Source organism: Coenobita brevimanus, chromosome 71 (assembly GCF_032717465.1).
Source record: "Coenobita brevimanus isolate Jiangsu-jjx chromosome 71, ASM3271746v2, whole genome shotgun sequence".
Classification (NCBI taxonomy): domain Eukaryota; kingdom Metazoa; phylum Arthropoda; class Malacostraca; order Decapoda; family Coenobitidae; genus Coenobita; species Coenobita brevimanus.
Genome location: NC_137024.1, coordinates 34,618,308 through 34,639,122, shown reverse-complemented (window position 1 = coordinate 34,639,122; position 20,815 = coordinate 34,618,308). Strand labels below are relative to the sequence as shown.

Below are 20,815 nucleotides of genomic sequence, written 5' to 3'. Positions count from 1 at the left end.
AAGGAAAGAAAAGCAATAAGAAGTGACAGGAAAGATGCGAGAAAAAGGAAGAGAGTAGGATAGACACAGAAAAAGAACGGTAAAGGTCAAGGAAGAAGTAGGCAGCACTAAATCAAGTGAGTGGATGATGGTCGCCACCACCTACCACTAATATATATATATATATATATATATATATTTTTTATATGAGTAAGAAGGAACCAAAGGCTGAGCCCACAAAACGTTCCTTCCAAGAAAAAAAATATATATATATATATAAGAGAGCCAAATGCAAGATCCATTCATTTCGAGATGCCTGGACACACTGCGTTTGAAAGACTGGAGATCATAGGAAGCAGGAAATACAGACAGAGGGAGACAGTTCCAGAGTTGACCTGTTGCATAAATGAAGGACTAGGAGTAACAGTTAACTCTTGCATTAGAGAGTTGGACAGAAAAGGGGTGAGAGTTTGCTGCTAGACGGGTGCTACGCGCCCTTCGTAGAAGTGGAGGAATGCATGCAGACAGTTCAGAGGAACAGTGACCATTCAAGTAGTGATAGAAAAGAGATAAAGTTGCAACATTGCGGTGAAGAGACAGAGGTTGAAGGGAGTCAGTAAGAGGGGGAGAGTTAATGAGACGAAAAGCCTTTGACTCCACCATATTGAGAAGAGCTGTATGTGGGGAGCCTCCCCATACATGAGATTTGTACTCCACACAGGGGCAGATAAAACCCCTGTATAGAGTTAACAGTTGTGCAGGGGTAAAGAAGGAACGGAGTCGGCTTAGCACGCCCAGTTGCTTGGAAGGAGATTTTACCTGAGATGTAATATGATCTTTCCAAGACAAGTCCCGAGCAAATGAAACCTCAAGCATGTTCAACGATGATGCAGGATTAAGTTGAGTATTATTAAACGTAAGTGGGTATACCTGTGGAATATTTTGTCGGTTTGATAGGTGCAAAAACTGAGTCTTTGATGCATTAAAAACAACCAGATTATTTTTACCCCAGTCAGAGATACGAGCCAAGTCAGACATTAGGTGTGCCATAGCCTCATCCCTTGCCTGTTGAAGTGACTGCTGAGATGGACGTTGTGGGAATCGAATGGAAAGGTGAAGGGTGGAGTCAACATATGAATGGATAGGGTTAGATGTACAGCTTAGAAGGTCATTGATGAATAAAAGGAAGAGAGTTGGTGATAGGACAGAGCCCTGAGGAACACCACTGTTAATAGATCTAGGAGAAGAACGATAGCCGTCTACAACAGCGGCTATAGAATGACCAGAAAGGAAGCTAGAGATGAAGGCACAGATAGAAGGATAGAAACCGTAAGAGGGCAGTTTGGAAATTAAAGATTTATGCCAGACTCAGTTGAAAGCCTTTGAGATGTCAAGTGCAATGGCAAAGCTTTCGCCAAAGTCCCGAAAGGAGGATGACCAGGAGTCTGAAAGGTAGGTGAGAAGATCGCCTGTGGAGCGTCCCTGATGGAACCCATACTGACAATCAGAAAGAAGGTTGTGATAGGAAAGATGCTTTAAAATTTTTCTATTAAGAATTGACTCAAAAACTTTTGAGATACAGGATGTTAAAGCAATTGGACGATAGTTAGAGGGTTGGGAATGGTCACCATTCTTTGGGACTGGCTGAATGAGAGCAAACTTCCAGCAAGTAGGAAAGGTACAAGTTGACAGACAAAGGCTAAAGAGTTTGCCTAGGCAGGGAGTAAGCACAGAAGCACAGTTCTTGAGAACAAGAGGAGGGACTCCATCAGGCCCATATGCCTTATTAGTACTGAGGCCAGCAACGGCAGAAAATACATCAGCTGAGGAAATTTTAATGTTAGCCATGAGGAAGTCAGAGGGGGGAAGTGATGGAGGAACAGCACCGGAATCGTCTAAGGTGGAATTGGAGGAGAAAGTCTGAGCGAAGAGATCTGCTTTATCAGTAGAAGAAATAGCTACAGAGCCATCAGAGTAGAAAAGAGGAGGGAAGGATGATGAGGTAAAGTTGTTAGAAAGGTTTTTGGCAAGGTGCCAGAAGGACCGGGAAGAGTTCGAGTTAGAGAGTTGAGAGCATTTTGTACGGATGAAATTATTTTTAGCAGAGCGAAGAACAGACTTAGCACGATTCCGGGCAGAAATGTATAAAAGATGTGATTCAGAGTTGGGTTGGCTCCGGTACCTTTTATAGACCCTCTCCTTGTTTCGGACAGCATTAGAACAAGCGTGATTAAACCAAGGCTTTCGTACATTAGTCAAAGGATATGAGAAAGGAATGTATGCTTCCCCTGAATTATAGACCAGTGTCTCTAACCAGCATGGTCGCAAAATTGTGTGAGAGAATCCTGAAAGACAGATGGATAAAATATCTGGATGAGATGAATATTTTGGCTGAATGTCAGTTTGGATTCAGAAGTGGAAGGTCACGTGTTTCTAACTTGTTGAGCTTTTACTCAAGAGCGATTGACGTGGTACAGGAGAGAGATGGTTGGGTGGATTGTGTGTACTTAGAGAAGGCCTTTGACAAGGTACCTCATAAGAGACTAATGTGGAAACTAGAATATATAGGAGGACTGAAGGGGAAACTTCTGGAATGGATGAGAGACTTCTTGAGAGACAGACAAATGAGGACAGTAATAAAGGATAGGATGTCTGGATGGAGGGAAGTAACAAGTGGAGTCCCTCAAGGCTCGGTGTTGGCGCCAGTAATGTTCCTGATTTACGTAAATAATATGGTAGATGGAGTGAACAGTTATGCAAGTCTGTTTGCTGATAATGTAAAGATCTTGAGGAAGGTAGAGGTTGAGGAGGACTGTAAAATACTGCAGGAGGATTTGGATAGGATACACGATTGGAGCCGACGTGGGAAATGAAATTTAATGTAAAGAAATGTAAAATATTGGAAATGGGTAAAAGTACCAGGAGGCCATCACTGAATTATTTGTTGGGTAATGAATTAATCACAAAAAAGAGAGAAGAGAAAGATTTGGGAGTGCTGGTCCAAGATAGTTTGTCACCAGAAAAGCACATTAACAAGATAGTTGGAGAGACTTATAAACTCTTGACTAACATAAGAGTACCATTTCATTATATGGATGAGGAGATGAAAAAATTGATAGTGGCCATGATCCGCCCCAGGTTAGAATATGCAGCGGTAGTGTGGTCCCCACACAAAAAGAAAGATATAAACAAGATTGAGAGAATACAAAGAACAGCAACCAAGATGGTCCCCAGTCTGACAGACCTGTCATACAGAGAGAGGCTGGAAAAGCTGGATTTGCCTTCCTTAGAGGAAAGGAGAAAGAGGGGAGACATGATTGCAGTGTTCAGGACCATGGTGGGAGTAGATAAAATTGACAAAGAAGATCTGTTTATATGGGATAAGAGAGCAACAAGAGGACACGGAATGAAATTGAAAAAGTCAAGCTGCTTGAAGGATATCAAGAAATATAGCTTTCCTTACAGAAGTATAGACTTATGGAATAGCCTGGACAAAGAGATCGTCCAATCTAAAAACTTAAACGAGTTTAAAGCTAAATTTGACTTATTGAGAAACAGCGACGGAAACCCATGAGCATAGTACATTCCGTGTATATCACAATTAGGTATATTTAAATACATAAATATTTGGAATGACTTAGACAAAGAGGTGATGCATGAGGAAAACATTCATGTGTGTAAAGGTAGACTTGATAAATGTGGATATGGAGACAGGACAACACGAGCATTGCTCAGTTCCTGTATACTGCAAATAGGTAAATACACACACACACACACACACACACACACACACACACACACACACACACACACACACACAATTTGTAGTCCTACTTTCAATGTTACCCACAGAATCCTTGAGGCAACTGATCCATACTCTCTTATGTTCTCCTTCCATCTCTTGCACATAACAAAACATACTCCTCCGTTTGCCAGCTCATTCTCACCTACTCCCATACATGTACTTCATCCATACTCTCACTCTCTCACACTCTCACCTTTCCATTTAGTCCCAGTCATTCTACTGTACATTTGTCCACTTTCGCACCCTCAGGCACTTGGTCAGTCTCTCTCTCCTTTACCTCATCATTCACACCCCTTACATTCCATGTTGCAATCTATGTCGTGTCCTTTGTTTGGTCCTTAGTCGTCACTTGTTGGGCAGTCCTGGTCCGAGGCTTCTTGTTTGTCATTTTAGTTGGTTGTTTTCCAGGAAGGGGCATTAACCCTCTGCCAACCCACATGTTGTCATGTCGGGAAGAGGTGTTGGTTGGTTATAAGGTTACCACCCAACATATTAAATGATTCCTCGTTTACAGGAAATCATTTGGCTTGCCACTCAACGTGGAGCTACCCTAAAACAAAATACTGCCACACTAAGTGCGTGGATGATGGGTGCCCCCACCTGCCAACATATTAATGTTCCGTAATGATCATTGACCTCTAAAAGTATCATCAGAATGTATAGTAATGCATTCTCTAACTCTTTTCATTTTTACAGATAGAAATAGCTCGCACAAACTTGCAGTTATTTGACCTACAGTGTTACATGTTGGTTTATGTCTAGTCAGGGACACAGGTTCACTTACTATTCCAGCGCATTTGCTAAACACTTGGGGCAGGTCCAGCACTCTCCTTCCAAAAGCATTGTGTCGAAGCATGTTATCTTTGGACAAACATAGCACACCTCTCTCAACTTAGCAATGTTAGGCAACATAGGAAAATGAGAAATCGAGAGGTTGAAATTTTAGGCAGTTTTGTCTGCAAGTACTGTATACTTTGCCATTTAAGCTAATTAGTCCTACAGCCAGGACTCATAACTCATAACTGTGCAGCTAGAACAATTTTACTCCGTCACACATTTGGATAATTATGTGCATAAAATGTTCAGCTCTGTTAACCCATTCAGACTGGGACAACTTCTTCATATTTTCCTTGCTATCTTTTGACAGTTTTTATTCATCTAAGGATAAGCTGTATGAACTCTAGAGATTTCATATACAGTAGTCTTAAAGATCACTTACGGAGTTGGAAATAAAATTTGAGTTCCATATTGCATCTATACGTGGTTATTCATTTGCGATCATCTCAAGTGAAATTTGATGTCTTCCTCAGCCTTCCACAATAAATTAATCAATATACCAAATGGTACCTGCACTGCAACCCACTTTCAAAAACCTCTCACCTGTGTGATGTGACAGGAGTCATTTTCAAATACTGCACTGAGATGATTTGTTCAGGAGATAGAGTAGCCCTTGCTGTAACACAGTACAGTACACCATTTAGCATCACTTCTGTTTGACCTAGACATACTGTGTACATACATACATGCCTTGCCATATTGCTACTTGAGGGGTGAGGTGGGGGAAAATGTGATGTCATTAGAACGTTTGCTTTTTGCAAGGTTTGGGTGGCAAATATTGATTTTTGGAAAACTGTGTTGAAGTACTGTATACTTTTTGGCACTTGATTTATATTGATGAATACTTTTTACTAGAATGAGAATTTAATGCATGAATTCAGCTCCATAATTCATCTTAAATAAACCCTGTCACAGTGAGATATCTTTTCTAAATTGGTTAGTATTGTCTACTAATAGGAAGGTAAACTTAAAAGGTGTCATATATTTATAATCTTTGAGCTAAGGCTGAGGTATTCAGGTCTTTCAGCCATCACAGGCTTTGCCTGTAGTGAGATAATCTAAACTGAGTAGATTTGAAACCTGCAGTGTGTGCATTTTGAGATGAAGCTTTGAAATAATAATAATAACACACTAATTATAGCAGTTGGTCTTTCATTTCTGAAAAGTACAAAATCTTCACAAAATTTACCTAGTGCTTAAAACTTCAAAATAACACGACATTCAGTTCATAAGTAGCAGTGTCAAAAGAGTGGCACCTGTTGAACCTGTAATCCTCCATTATAGTGCCAGTAATTTCCCAGGGTGTGTCACAGTATTTCAATCCCTGTAGAATACACAAGAAAACCATGCCTGTACCGGAAGGTGTTAAATAATTGCCCAAGTTTAGGATTATTTTTTGGTGGAGATCATTTATGCTGTGGTAATCCGTATAACTTTGTGTGTGTGTGTGTGTGTGTGTGTGTGTGTGTGTGTGTGTGTGTGTGTGTGTGTGTGAGTGAGTGAGTGATCTTAAATGAAATAATTTACCGTACTGGTGCTCATTTTTTTTCTTTTTTTTTAGTCACTCCATGTTTTTTCTGTTATTTATTAGCCTCTTACTTCTAAACACTAATAAACAAATAAATGTACTTCTTCTAGCACTCTCAGATCAGATATACATACGGTGTTATAATGTATGGGAACGGTGAGAACAGTGACACAAAAGAAAAGGATACAAGTGAAGCAAAAGTGCCTGTTGAACCCACTAAGGCTTCATCAGGTAACGCATTGCCAACGGGAGAGGGAGAAGTGAAACCTCAAGCTGGAGACGAGTGAGTGCAGCTGACAGAGTTTGTCATGCCCAATAAGCAGCCATTAATGCATTCAGCCAAGGGATGTGTTTTTTTTCATTGTGATCTTGCTATCCTGTATTGGTTTTATTCAGCTTAGGATATCCTTATTGAAGTAGGGTTAATGATGGCTTTCATTAGTCTTATTACCAATAGAGTCTTCTTTGCAGAGTAAAATCATGTGATAGCAAGAACAAGCTGCAAAAGTATGTCTTGGTGTTGAAGTGATTAATGGTGAGGTTTAGCATGGTTGAGAAACTATGGCATAATGACACCCTGAACGTTGGTGGGTGTCACTGGAATGGCTTTCATTGTCTCTATGACTGTGGTAAACAAGTTGGACTGTGCAGCAAACCATAGTTTTGGTTTGCCAACACTTATCATGTAATGTTTAGTCACAGGTGTACAGTATATACCGTAACTGGTTTTCAGTACTGTGCATTTCATTGTTTTCATATACACTGTACAGTATACATTACTGCTACAGATATGTACTTCAGGTGAGTATATACAACTCGCCAAATATTTTAGACAAACATTATTACATGTGTTTGTAGGTAATTCATTAAATAGCATTTCTGTGCTGTAGTATTTTGAAACTGCTACAGTATATGTACTAAATTATTGCTTTGTGTTCTGTTGTTATTGCATGATGACTGATGACTGCATGCAGTACAGAACCATGAAAGAAGTTGTTCTGCATTTTCATATTAGTCAGTCTGTCATTTGTTCATCACTTACAGTCAGCAAGTTTGGAGCCAAATTTGAAAATAATCTATCTATCTATATACCTAGGCTGCTTCCCCCAAGGAAAGGGAGGTAGCCGAGACAGGACGACACACTCCCCATTTGCTCATCCATTCAAACACATTCATTTGCTTTAAAAAAAAAAAAAAAAAAGTTTGAAGTGGGATTTGGTTTACTGTAGGCAGTGGAAATAGTGTATATAAATATAGATATGATTGCTACTTTATTTTTAGGCAAGACTACTGTATGTACATTTCACATATACATTTCAGAAAATCTAACCTATTGTAGGGAGTAAGATTTACTGATCGGATGCACAGCTTTGGCATCATTATCAGTAATGTGACAAGAGCATCCTGCAAGTAAATATGTACATAATTGCATTATGATATCTTATTTACATGCAAACGTATTTTCTGTAATATGAGGATACTGCTATGGCCCTACCAACAAAGAATATGAAGTTAGCACTCATCGTTATATTAGTAGCTAACTTAACACAAGGCTTAGGAATGTGTGCAGTGGAAGTACAGTATTAACTCGCCTTTTGTATTAAAGTAATGTTATACTAGTTTCTTTTGTTAAGTAGAAGTATGATCTTGGACAGTGTATTTACAACAGTTTATTTACACAAAAGAAGAAAGCATATAGTGAGTGGATGAGAAATGTGTGTGGAGGAAGTTGAGAGACAGAAGAGAGAGAGATATGTAGAGAGGAAGGGAGAGGCGAAAAAATTAGTAAGAGTGAGTAAGAAGAGAGTGAGTGAATGGAAAATGGAGGTAATATAAGAAAATGTCCTGGAAAGAAGTAAAGAGAGTTAGGGTGTTAACCTGCCATGTGCGGGCAGACTTTGGACCTTTGTGGATCTGTGGTGCTGGTCAATTTTTGATTTTTTTTTTTTTCTAGTAAGGTTAGAAATGATGAGAAAACATGGAGAACAACCATAATAGTACCCACAGAAGCCATTTAGGTCGATTTTGAGGTTGATTCTCCCTGAGTGGGCAACTGAAAACTTTGGAGTAACGGCTGTAGACTTCACCGCCTGCTGCCGCCACAGAGTGAGAGGAGGCAGAAGCTTTGCATTTTCTTCATCAGTAACTCTGCAATTTGAGCCAAGGACACTCTTGTTGGGTATATAGATGATATAGGAAGGCCTAGAGAGGCATGGGAATATCCCAGCCAATTTTTTGGGACCTGATTGGAATTTTTGATTTTGGCAAATACTGTATATCAAATCGCCGACGTACATGTATGTCGCTGGCACGGGGCGAGTTAAAGAGGTTAGTCAGGGAATGAAAGATAAAAATGGTAGGCTACTAGTGGAAATGGGAGAAAAAGTGAGCAGACCAGGGAATAATTGAATACAGGTCTCCCTCGCTTTACGATCGGTATGCGTTCCTAGAAAGACAATCATATACTGAAATATCGTATAGCGAACTTAAGGTTTAATGGGAAAAACAGGGATGCGTTCCTGGACTCGTATATAAGAAACCCAACACGTGTACAAGAGATCTAATATGCAATAATAACGATGCTTTATGTGCTGTAGTGCATCTGAATCACATATGAATGTACAGTTGAAAACATAAAGCGATGAAATAGCATAAACAATGACATGAAATAAGGTACAGTATGAAGAATAGGAAAATAAAGTAGTAATATCGTGGGCACTGACGCACACAGATGCACGGAGTTTGTAAGCTGAACAAGCGTGTGGGTGAGACTGGGCAGTGACACGGTTTTGGGACAGTTTGCCGTCAAGTCAATTCGCCGCCACAAAAATAACAAGATCATTCACTGTCAGTAATGAAGACAGCTATGGGTGGCACTAGAATATAATTCAAAGGCGACTACAACGAGGAAGAAATTAATTATTAACTAAAGGTGCAACTAGTAAATAATATCCAAAGCCTACGCTATTGAACATAGACTTTGATGGAACCCCCTGAAATATAGTTATTAAAGTATTGATTAATTAATAATAAGTATATTTATAGAATGATGGGGAATCGTCTATGTTTTGACGGTGAATTGTCTGACACCGAATTGTCTCGGAACCATTGATGCTTAGTTGGCGGAAGCACGGGAAACTGTGTGCATGGGGTGGATATGCCACGCAACTCTCAGGTGATCTGCCTGTGAGCAGGGGATTTCTCCACATTACCAATCATAAATGCGGGGGAACTTAGTCGTAAAACGAACAATTGGTACTAAAAAAGAACGATCGTAAATACGAAATATCGTAAAATGAAACATCGTACAACGAGGGAGCCCTGTATAGAGAATGCAAGTAATGCTAGTATAAGTGGCTGGGGAATGGCTGGGAGGAGGGATGTGAGAAGTGAGGAAGAAATCAGTAGGATGGAAGTTGTGGAAACAATGAAAGTCAAAATTGGGAAAACCCTAGGAATTGATGGAGTGTGTGGTGGAATGCTGAAGCATGGAGGAGAGATAGTAGTAGAATGGATGTGGAAGATGTGCAGATTGACCAGGGAGGAAGGTTAAGTCCCAGAGGATTCGAAGATGGGTATATTTATTCCCTTGTACAAAGGAAAAAGGGAAAAAGAAGTGTGTGGTAATCACAGTGGCATTTGTCTTCTTAGTGTAATAGGAAAAGTGTATGGTAGGAAGAAGCTAACTTAAGCCTAACATCTGTAAATAACTCTCTAAAACCAACAAATAAAATCTGGAAACTCCCGTACTGTTGTTTGCAGATGATACTGTGTTGTTAAGTGAAGACGAAGAGGAGCTGCAAGGCTTGGTGAATGAGTTTGGGAGAGTGTGTAAGAAACAGAATCTAAAGGTGAATGTAGGGAAGAGTAAAGTGATGGTCTTTGAGAGAGGTGAAGTCAGCGAATGTACAGCTAGGTTGGATGGTGAGGAATTGGAAAATGTGAGTATGTTTAAGTACTTGGGTAGTGTGATAAGTAAGGATGGAGGTTTGGAGGGTGAATTGCCTGAAAGGGTACAGCAGGGAAGAAAGGTTGCTGGTTCTTTGAAAGCAGTGATAAGAAACAGGGAAGTGAGCATGTAAGTGCAAAAGTTACTACATGACAGTATTGTGATACCAGCTCTAACGTATGGAAGTGAAGCTTGGACGTTGTTGGAAGGACACAAGTCAAGAGTGAGAGCAGTGGAATGAGTTATTTAAGAGGAGCCTGTGGAGTCACATGGAGAGACAGGCTGACGAATGAGGATATAAAGGAGCGTTGTGGTGTGGATGTGGATGTGATAGGAAGCGTTATGAGGAACACACTGAGGTGATTTGGCCATGTGGAGAGGATGGAGGGTGAAAGACTGACGAAGAGAGTGTATGTGAGTGAGGTGGAGGGGGAAAGAGGGAGGGGGAGGCTGAGGATGAGATGGAGGGATGGGGTGGAGAGGTATATGAGAGAGGGGGGTGTGAGTTGGGAGCAGGGCAGTGAAATGGCGGGGGACGGGGCGACATGGAGGAGATTTGTTTGTGGCCACCCCAAATGGGAACGAGGCGTCTGGCAATAGATAGATAGATAGAAAATCTGAAAATCATCGAATATAAGTCTGGAAAATATCAAGCATAGTAAACTGTACCCCAAAATGACAGTGTTCACTCCATCTATGGCTAAAACTTATTAAATCTGTTCTAAGAACAGTTTATAAATCAACCTAAACACAGAATTTTAGTTTAAAATATCATCAAAATCAGTAAAAAGAAAATCAAAACTCATCATTAAACTGGGGTTTGGCCATCGTTAGGCCGGGTATGATTGTATTTCTACCCCCATCATTAAGCCGGGTTATAACATCAAGGGGTATCATATATTGAGGTACAGTATTACTGTACTGTATTGTATTTTATGCATGATTTTTATCTTTTACTCATGGGCAATATTGTTGGAAAGTTTTTAGGATAGAGGGTCAAGATGAATAGCATAGGGTAGTGCCATATTATGTGGCTCAGCACCAAATGAATAGCTGAGTGGGGATACCGATGCATTATCCACTCATGTGCAATATCTGGCGAGCAAGTGAGTTGACTGAATTATGCCGGATAATTGGGAGATTATTGTAGTAATAACTTTACTGGTCCTGAAGAAGTGTTATGAAAATGATGTGAAATAAGCTGCAAAAGGGTGAAATTGTAGGCCAAGTTAGTGTAAAATGGGTATAGTTTTCATTTCTAATACTAGAATATGCTATTGTTCTCATTTGTAAACATATGCTGGAATACCACCTCAGGGGACCATCAGCTGAGACTGATTATTGGCTTTATCTGATCTGGCTTCCACTCAATTACAGGTAGTTCAATACAGTGAGAGTCTACTGTATTCCTTTGTTTAGTTGACAAGTCATTTATAATGTGGCTTCGGAGAAGTTCACCATAATGATCCAATTGTGATTGTTGTGTTAGGGCAGTGAGAAGTTGCACTGCTGTGCCAGTAAACAGCCCAAAAAACTTGGATCACATATTGAAAGGCCACACTGTGGTCTAGAAAATTGCAGTCAAAGGTATAAAACTTAGTTTCAGGCTTGGATAATGATTGTCTTCAGTTTAACTTCGTATTCGTACATTAAATGAACTGTTAAAATTCTACTTTAAAAAATGCAGGTGATACGTTGTGAATTTGGCTTCAATAGGGCCAGCATGTTCAGATATTAGCTGGGAGTTTCTGTACATATGACTGACAGTGAATTTCCTTACATAGAATAACAGGGTACAAATACTGTATATTTTGGTACTGGTATCTTATGTGACATATGATTTCCCGAAGTCTGTTTATAGCCAGACGCCATGATCCCACAAGGGGTGTCTGTTTGTCTTTGAGTTAGTTGTTGTACAGGGAGGGGCACTAACCTCCTGCCAACCTGCCAGTTGACATTTAGGGAACACTTATGGGTTAGTTATATGGTTACTGTCTAGCATTGTAAATGGTTTCCTGGCTTACTGGAAACCATTAGGCTTGTCACTCATTGTAAAGCCACCTGAAAAGGAGAGTAATAAAAAGTGACAGGAAAGATGGAAGAAATAGGAAGAGAGGAGGGCAGACACAGAAAAAGAATGATACAGGCGAAGGAAGAAGTGGGCAACATGACATCAAATGAGTGGATGATGGTTGCCACCATCTGCCACCTGTTTCACAAAGTATTAGGTTTTAATCTGCTTTGGAAAAATATGCTCCAAGATGTATAGTGGAGTTATATTGCCATATGTACGCACTTTCTTTTTTATTTAGTTCCTTTTTTTACATTATTATCATTTCTACTGGGATGATATATGTGCATGTGTAGTGTGGAAAGTAACCATTGTTATGGTACAGTACCTACATTTCTTCAGAGAAGAAAATTCACTGAGACAAATCATCAACCTGTCTTTCAGTCCATTTATCGAACACACCAATCAGCCATCAGTTTGCCTGTCAGATCTAAGATATTCATCATCAGATCTACCAGTGATTTATTAAGTCTTCTGATGACTGATGTCAAATCACTATGTTGATAAACTAGCATATATACAGTAATCCCTCCACTATCCGATGTAATAGAGCCAAAGGTATGTCCGGAAAGTGGGTCCAGAAAGTGGGCCCCTGCCTCCTGGACTGGTACTTATGGACCCTAACCCAGCCTAACTCAGAAAACCACCTACATAACTATCTACCGGACATGCATAGCACTTCTTAAAGACCCTATTCACACAAATAAGGGACAGAAAGTATGAAATTAATGAAAAGGAACCAGAGAATGAGGACTTAGAAGTGAGTATCGAATACATTTAGGAGTGTACAGAGTACTTACAACACGTCCAAGGCCTTTCGTTATGAAGGTTAACCTGTCTCCTCTAAGGCTCTGGCAGTGGTGAAAATGCTCTTGAAGCACATACAGTAATCCAGTGTTGTGTTGCACTTAATCCCCTGCACTATGAGTTGTAATTGTTTAACACTGCACATTCTGTTCTTGATTGCACCATGCCAGTTTCAACCACCAGTTTGCACTCTGTACTTAATCTTTGCACTCTGAATTCTATTTTCTTAACACTGCACAACACTGTAAATTCCCATGTGGTCTAGTGGCGAGGTATTAAAGTTTATTCACTGTTTATTCACAAAAACGAGCACGTGTGGCATCCGTTGAATGAGCGTCTAGTCGGGATGGTAGTTAGATGGTAACTGCCAACTGGGGAGGGATTGGGGAAGCAAGCACCGAACGTAAACAGTGCTGTTCGGCGCTGTGCGCCAATTTCAAACTACAGTTGAAAAAAAATGTCATTTTTTTTGGGGGGGGGGGGTTCCAAAGGCCCGGGCCCAAATTGTCTGGTAAGTGGGGAGTCCGGATAGTGGGCGTCCGGATAGTACAGGGATTACTGTATATCAAGTCTTCTGAAAAATAAGTTGCCCTATCAGTTGGGTTATATTTAAGAACTCCTGGGGATTGAATCACCAGTGGAGTATTACCAATAAAGTGTGTGTGAAATCTAATTAAAAATAAGCTATGGTACTAACTAAGTTTCAGATTATCCATTATATATATTGAAGAAAAAGTCAAATTACTAGTAGTTGTCAAGTTTTTTCTGTAATGTGCTGAGGAATTAAAAAGGCAACAAGACATGTTAAATCTACTGAGAAATACATCACTAATTCAACCAACAAGCTTTCAGTCCTATCTGGTGAGATATGTGTCACATCTTGTGTAACTTCACAGGTCAACTGAGGGAGGAGCCGCAGCTGGAGGGGCCGCTCCTGGTGGCGACCCTCCCACTGGGGAAAATGGGGAGATCCTGGGAGGACCCCGCGGACCCCAGCAGATCGCAGCACAGAAGCGAATGCAACAGACCCAGGCACAGGTTGATGAGGTAAGCCAGATGCCCATGTCACTGTGTAAGATCAGTGTAACCAGAGTAAACTACAGTTTCTTTGTTGCAATACAACCTAGGTAACATTACTAGATAGGTGTAAATGGATTATCTCGAAATGAACGGGAATTTGGCTCTCTTTTGTATTGTCTTTGTTTTTTTCTTGGAAGGAACGGTTTGCGTGCTCCTGGACTTTGGTTCCTTCTTTCTTGCATTAAAAAAAAAAAAAAAAAAAAAATGGTACTGTGTATGGTATTTGTGGCATATTTAAATGCATTTGTGGGTAAGATGGTATAAATGAAGTAATGTTTATTCTGGGCATTGTTACCAGTATCATAATGAGTGGTGTAAGTTAAGTTCAGTAATGTTTGCTTAAGTCAGTGTTATCTCAGGTTATATTGACTGATTGAGGAAAAACAATATTGAGAGCTGGAAATGGAGAACTGTTTACTTGTGTCAGTCTTATCATATTTGAAAAATCTTATTTACAGTAGAACCCCTGTTAACTGGCAGTTATGGGAATTTCAGAGTACCTGATGAATAAAATGGCTGTTACATAAGATTAACTCCTGTGTATAGTCTATAAATAATTGTTATACCATAAACTGTAAGAGCATCAAAACTGGCACTGTTATACAGTGTGCACTGCAGTATACAGCCCTCTGCACTCTCCATCATGGAGTTGCAGTGATGATGATGATGTGATGCACTGATGCAATAGAATAAACAAACAGTAGTGACCACGTTATGCAGAACTCCACTTCTGAGGCAAGGGTTTAATCCACATTAATAATCAGTGTGAAATCCTCGCACTTTTTAATCCAGTACCGTATCAGCATCCATTGAAGTAAACTTTCTTGTACCATTACACTCACAGTTAATTAAAAACACTTCAAATTTCACTTGATTCGAAGTTATGGGATTTCCTCTTTTAAAGTCTCTTATAAGTCTTGAATTTCTGTTTTTGCATTAACGCTAAAGTTAACATCCTTTACTGTTTCTTGAAATTGGTTATTGTTGTTGTGAGTTGTTTACAAGATGCACTTATCCTTCATCTATCTATCTATATAGCTAGGCTGCTTCCCCCAAGGAAAGGGAGGTAGCCGAGACAGGACGACACACTCCCTATTTACTCATCCATTCAAACACATTCATTCGCATCTTAGCCCCAAGGGGAGAACGGACAGATCCTCACCGCACCACACCACACAAGGGTCAACTGTGCAATGCAATCAGTGACATCCGCAGCAGGGCCCGACAACAGAGCTGGTTTACCCCTGCCACATCATAACAGACCCATCCCCTTACCTGCACCTGACCTGACTAGGTGATCAGACTAAATGCGGGAGAATATCCCCTCAGGGCTGCGTCATCACTTATTCATTCACAATTTCTCTCCATTTATTTCTGTCACGCACAGCCACTCTTCCTTGCACAATAGACATCCCTCTCGCATCCAGGGCTCTCTTCACACTGTCCATCCATCCTATTCGTGGTCTTCCTCTCAGCCTTAGACCTCTTACATGAGATCTAGTTATCTTTTTCACCAATCGCTCATTATCCATTCTCTCCATATGCCCAAACCATCGCAACACCCTCTGCTCAACTCTACCAGCCATCTCCCGAACAACTCCAGTTCTCCTTCGCACTTCATCATTTCGCACTCGATCCATACGTGTCATTCCACACATACTCCTCAGACACCTCATCTCCATTACATTCAAACTTTTCCTCTCTGCTACACCCATATTCCATGTTTCAGCCCCATATAACGCAGTCGGTACCACAACACCCTCATACAACCCTCTCTTTACGTCCATTCTAAGCGAACGACATCTAAACACTTTTTTCATTCCTCCCAGCACCTTTCCTACTTCATTTATTCTAAACTTCACTTCTGTATCTATTCTTCCATCCACAGCAACGTGTGACCCTAGATATTTAAAACCCTCTACCTCCTCAAGCAACTCGCCATTCAAAGCTATATTCATCCCTCTATCATCTACCAACCTCGTACACTTCATCACTTTACTCTTATTCTCATTTACTTTCAATTTCCTCCTTTCACACACCCTTCCAAACTCCTCTACCAACTGTCTCAATCTCTCCTCTGAATCAGCCACCAGTGCCGTATCATCTGCAAACAGCAGCTGCTTCAGATTCCACTCTCCACCATCAACATTCACCAGACTCAGACCTCCACCTAAAACTCTTGCATTCACCTCCCTTACAACACCATCCATGTAAATATTAAACAACCAAGGCGACATCACACATCCCTGTCGCAGGCCCATTCTCACAGGAAACCAGTCACTCACAGCATTTCCCACTCTTACACACGCTCTACTATTTACATAAAAACTTTTCACCCCTTTTAGTAACCTACCATCAAGTCCATACAATCTTAAAACAGTCCACAAGGCCTCCCTATCAATTCTATCATACGCTTTCTCTAAATCCATGAATGGCCAAAACACATCCTTGCCTTTCGCTAAATACTTTTCACACACTTGTCTCGCAGCAAACACCTGATCCACGCATCCCCTCCCTCTCCTAAAGCCACACTGCTCTTCACCAATCACTCCCTCTGCACCCTCTCTAACTCTCATAATTTACACTCTACCATAAACCTTACCTAAATGTTTTTGTACCCCCTTCATGGGAGCACAAAAACATTTAGGTTAAATTGCTTTTATGTTGGTAATGTGATGTGGGAGGCAGGAATAGCAATGTAAACAGCCAAATCAACCTAACATGTCTGAGTATTCACATAGTCAGAATAATAATGAGATTTTTCTTGTAAATCAAATATCCCATTTCTGTTTGTGTATTGATAGTTGGGCCACTGTGTGACATAATACAGACCTTGACTTGTAGTGATGCATGAGAGTTTGTTTATTCTTTTCATTCATACAGCTGCCATACACTTTACAGCCAAACCGGAGTTAGTATTAAAATGAAGGAATTAAAAAAAAAAGTTTCCTTAATAATAAACTCCATGGAGATTTGTTGATCTTGCAGGTAGGCAAATATCCTTGATAGGTAGTATCACTTGATCAAAACCTTGCTGAAACAAGAGTGCACATAAAAATGGCACACCAAGTTAAAATTTGTGTGTGGTCAGCTGCTGTTTTTTTATTATTGTGTATATTTTAATATTCTCTCTGAATCTGTCAGTTGTTTAGGGTTGCTGGATGTTTGTCAGTGAAGTGGAGTTTACTGTATGTGAGTAATTTTCATATGAACATTCCATTATTGGTACTATATTATTACAAGCCCATGATTGCCAGGTTAATGCCATCAGATTTCAATTCTGTCAGAATTTGGTCAGGATAGAAGAACTGAAGTACTGACTGCAGTGGAATCTCTTAAATCACGCATTTGTAGACAGCTAATTCATAATACAGTACATGGCAGTATCATGCAACAATTTGCAATATCAGTAGTTCGTGGAAATAATACGTAATTCACGATTGCAACTTCGAAAGTGGAGGTTTTCCGATGCATTTTTGAACACCTGTTATGCTCTGTGTGCGCAAATGGTGGTTTCTTAATAAGTAAAGCTTTATAAAAATGAGATTTTCCTCTTTGTATATGGTAGACTAATTTTGAAGCATATAAAGTTCTGAGACGAGTTGCCAGACGATGCCAAATTGATTAACACCATCAGTGTTTACGTATTTTGCCCGGTGTTTTTAACTTTGTTGGACTTTTGGTTGAATGTAAAGAGTATTGTTCTTCTTGATATCCATAATTCTGGACAAGTATTTAGGTGTACATCCCAGTGTGGTTGTGGGCCAAATAAAACTTGCCAAGCAATTCCGACGGCACTCACTCACAGACAACCTCGCTCTCTTCACCTTAAAATCCCCTAATTTCCTTCTTGATGGATCACAAGGGAATTGAAAAAGTCACATAAAAGGTCCATGACTGTTACTGTACCCAAATGCAGCACAATCAAACCATTAACAAGGGCAAAAAGTACCCCACATTTGTGGCTGCCATCAGTTTGGTTTCTCAGTATTATAATTTGGTGATTATCTGGGCGTTTACATACGATATGTAGTGATGAGGATTAACACGGAAATCTTCCATAGCTCAGATTAACAAAATATAGAACATTTAAAACATTATTTTATTCATCAGCCAATCATGTATCACAGCAGATGACAAAATATATTTTTAGACGAATCTGTAGTCAGACTGTGATGCATTTGCACCAAAATGCAACCACGTCAACTGACCAATCAGCAAGCAGCTGAAAATATTCAGTATCAAGTCTCTCTTTCTATAGGGTCTTTGTTAATTACTAAACCAATCATAATCAAGCATCACACCTACTCCAAGTCAATCACATTGCTTCCCTACCACACCAAGCATGAAGGGCACGCGCGCGAGAGTCCCACCGCCTGGCTCATGCTCGTGCATTGTCACCTTTCTGTTGACGGCGTGTAGTTCGGGTGTGGTGCATGAGAGGATTATTTTTTCTTGTGTTTCCTCTGCCTGCCTAATTTTACCATGGCCCATCATAACACTCCTAAGCCTACAGCTTCTTCAAGGAAGAGGAAGAAGACGAAGCCAACATTAACTTTCACGCAGAGTAAAATGTAATAAGGAGGAACCCCTCCCCTGTCCATTCACTCTTTGTTGTCAGTCATAGTCAGATAAGAATCTTACAATATTGTTAATTTCCTTTATATGCATTACTACTTTCTTTTCCAGGTTGTTAGAATTTGCCGGTGACCAGTTTGATGTCAGTTTGGGGGTATGGGGGACAGTTTTTCCAAAATGACAGACCCATAAGTAATTTTTTCCATAAGATTAGTTATTTCTAATTTGCAAAATTCTCAGATCACGGCATGTGCCCAGTCTCATAAGACTGCATTGTAGGAGATTCCACTGTAGTTGAGTTGCTGATATATTGTACCCCAAATGCTGTCTCATTTGTTAGAGGTTGGTGAGTGGCATGCATGAGTTTGTCCTCTTGTTTGACTTTTCATTTTGTTAAGTCAGTCCTATAACTATTAAAGCTCCATATGCTGCTGATACAGCAGTTGCAAGTTCCCATAATTTTGAATATCACTTGTTCTGAAAAAGTACCAATAGTTGTAAAACATCTGGGACTTAGTGAGGACCAGCCACTTGTTATACAGATACTTTGTCCCTCTCAGCAGTTGCAGTCATTAGTTCCTTTACAGTGCCTTGAAGCTCTCACAATCTATTGAAAGCATTCTAAACTAATCAGCAGTACTCAGGCAAGTTGTATTTTTCATCATGAGTTTTTTATCCTCAGAAGAGTAAAGGAGTTGCTGACTGAGGCTGTACATTTTACCAGTTAAAAAGAAACATGAATACAATTGATGTTACAGGTATAGCTATTATCATTATGTGCAAGATTAAACAACTTATTTTTCATATTTCAGGCTACATAAATGCAGTGAGTCAAATGAAAATAATTAGCCCTTTTCTTGTAGAACCTGTAAATTGCAAATTCTTAAATTTCCTGTACTTCTATTCTTCAAATCTAACAAAATGAGGAAGTGCCCCTAAGTGTGAGTGATTAACCCATTCATCCTGGAGATGTATTTTTCATTTTTTTCAAACCATCTGAATGATTTTAGTCAGTGTAGGATAGACTTTTAGAAAACTGGATGGGTTAGATATGGCCTTTATAAAACCTTTAGTAAAAGACATCTTTCCTAAGTTAAGTAAGATTGTGTTAGCAACAGGAATATATTGAAAAGAACATCACCTGCCCTGTATTCTAGGGGGTTAGGTGAGGTAGACTTGGTTCTCTGTGTGTATGGCCCAACAGGTGGTGAAGGTTATGCATAAGAACATCGAACTGGTAATGGTCAGGGATGGAAAACTGTCAGAACTTGAGGCATGTGTAGGTATGGACCAACACATCACTGATAGTCACTGATAGGTAGGCTTGTGTGTGTGTGTATTTACCTATTTGTATTTACCTATTTGTAGTATACAGGAATTGAGCAATGCTCGTGTTGTCCTGTCTCCATATCCACATTTATCAAGTCTACCTTTACACACATGAATGTTTTTCTCATGCACCACCTCTTTGTCTAAGTCGTTCCAAATATTTAAGAATATACCTAATTGTGATATACACGGAATGTACTATGCTCGTGGGTTTCCGTCGCTGTTTCTCAATAAGTCGAATTTAACTTTAAACTCGTTTATGTTTTTAGACTGGACGATCTCTTTGTCCAGGCTATTCCATAAGTCTATACTTCTGTAAGGAAAGCTATATTTCTTGATATCCTTCAAGCAGCTTGACTTTTTCAATTTCATTCCATGTCCTCTTGTTGCTCTCTTATCCCATACAAACAGATCTTCTTTGTCAATTTTATCTACTCCCACCATGGTCCTGAACACCGCAATCATGTCTCCCTCTTTCTCCTTTCCTCTAACGAAGGCAAATCCAGTTTTTCCAGCCTCTCTCTGTATGACAGGTCTGTCAGACTGGGGACCATCTTGGTTGCTGTTCTTTGTATTCTCTCAATCTTGTTTATATCTTTCTTTTTGTGTGGGGGACCACACTACCGCTGCATATTCTAACCTGGGGCGGATCATGGCCACTATCAATTTTTCATCATTTCCTCATCCATATAATGAAATGCTACTCTTATGTTAGTCAAGAGCTTATAAGTCTCTCCAACTATCTTGTTAATGTGCTTTTCTGGTGACAAACTATCTTGGACCAGCACTCCCAAATCTTTCTCTTCTCTCCTTTTTGTGATTAATTCATTACCCAAAAAATAATTCAGTGAT

General features: G+C 39.9%; 1 protein-coding gene across 7 annotated transcripts in view; it reads left to right on the top strand.

The window, feature by feature from the left end:
• The window catches only part of nSyb (neuronal Synaptobrevin), a 157,242-nt gene that overhangs the window by 11,080 nt on the left and 125,347 nt on the right, over positions 1-20,815 (top strand). For all 7 annotated transcript variants that reach the window (XR_013898594.1, XR_013898595.1, XM_080277937.1 and 4 more), the window contains exon 2: positions 13,873-14,023. Coding sequence is in view for 5 of the 7 variants with exons in the window: in XM_080277937.1 (XP_080134063.1) it covers positions 13,873-14,023 (151 nt within the window). In the remaining 2 variants the exon portion in view is untranslated. The remainder of the gene's footprint in view (positions 1-13,872; positions 14,024-20,815) is intronic.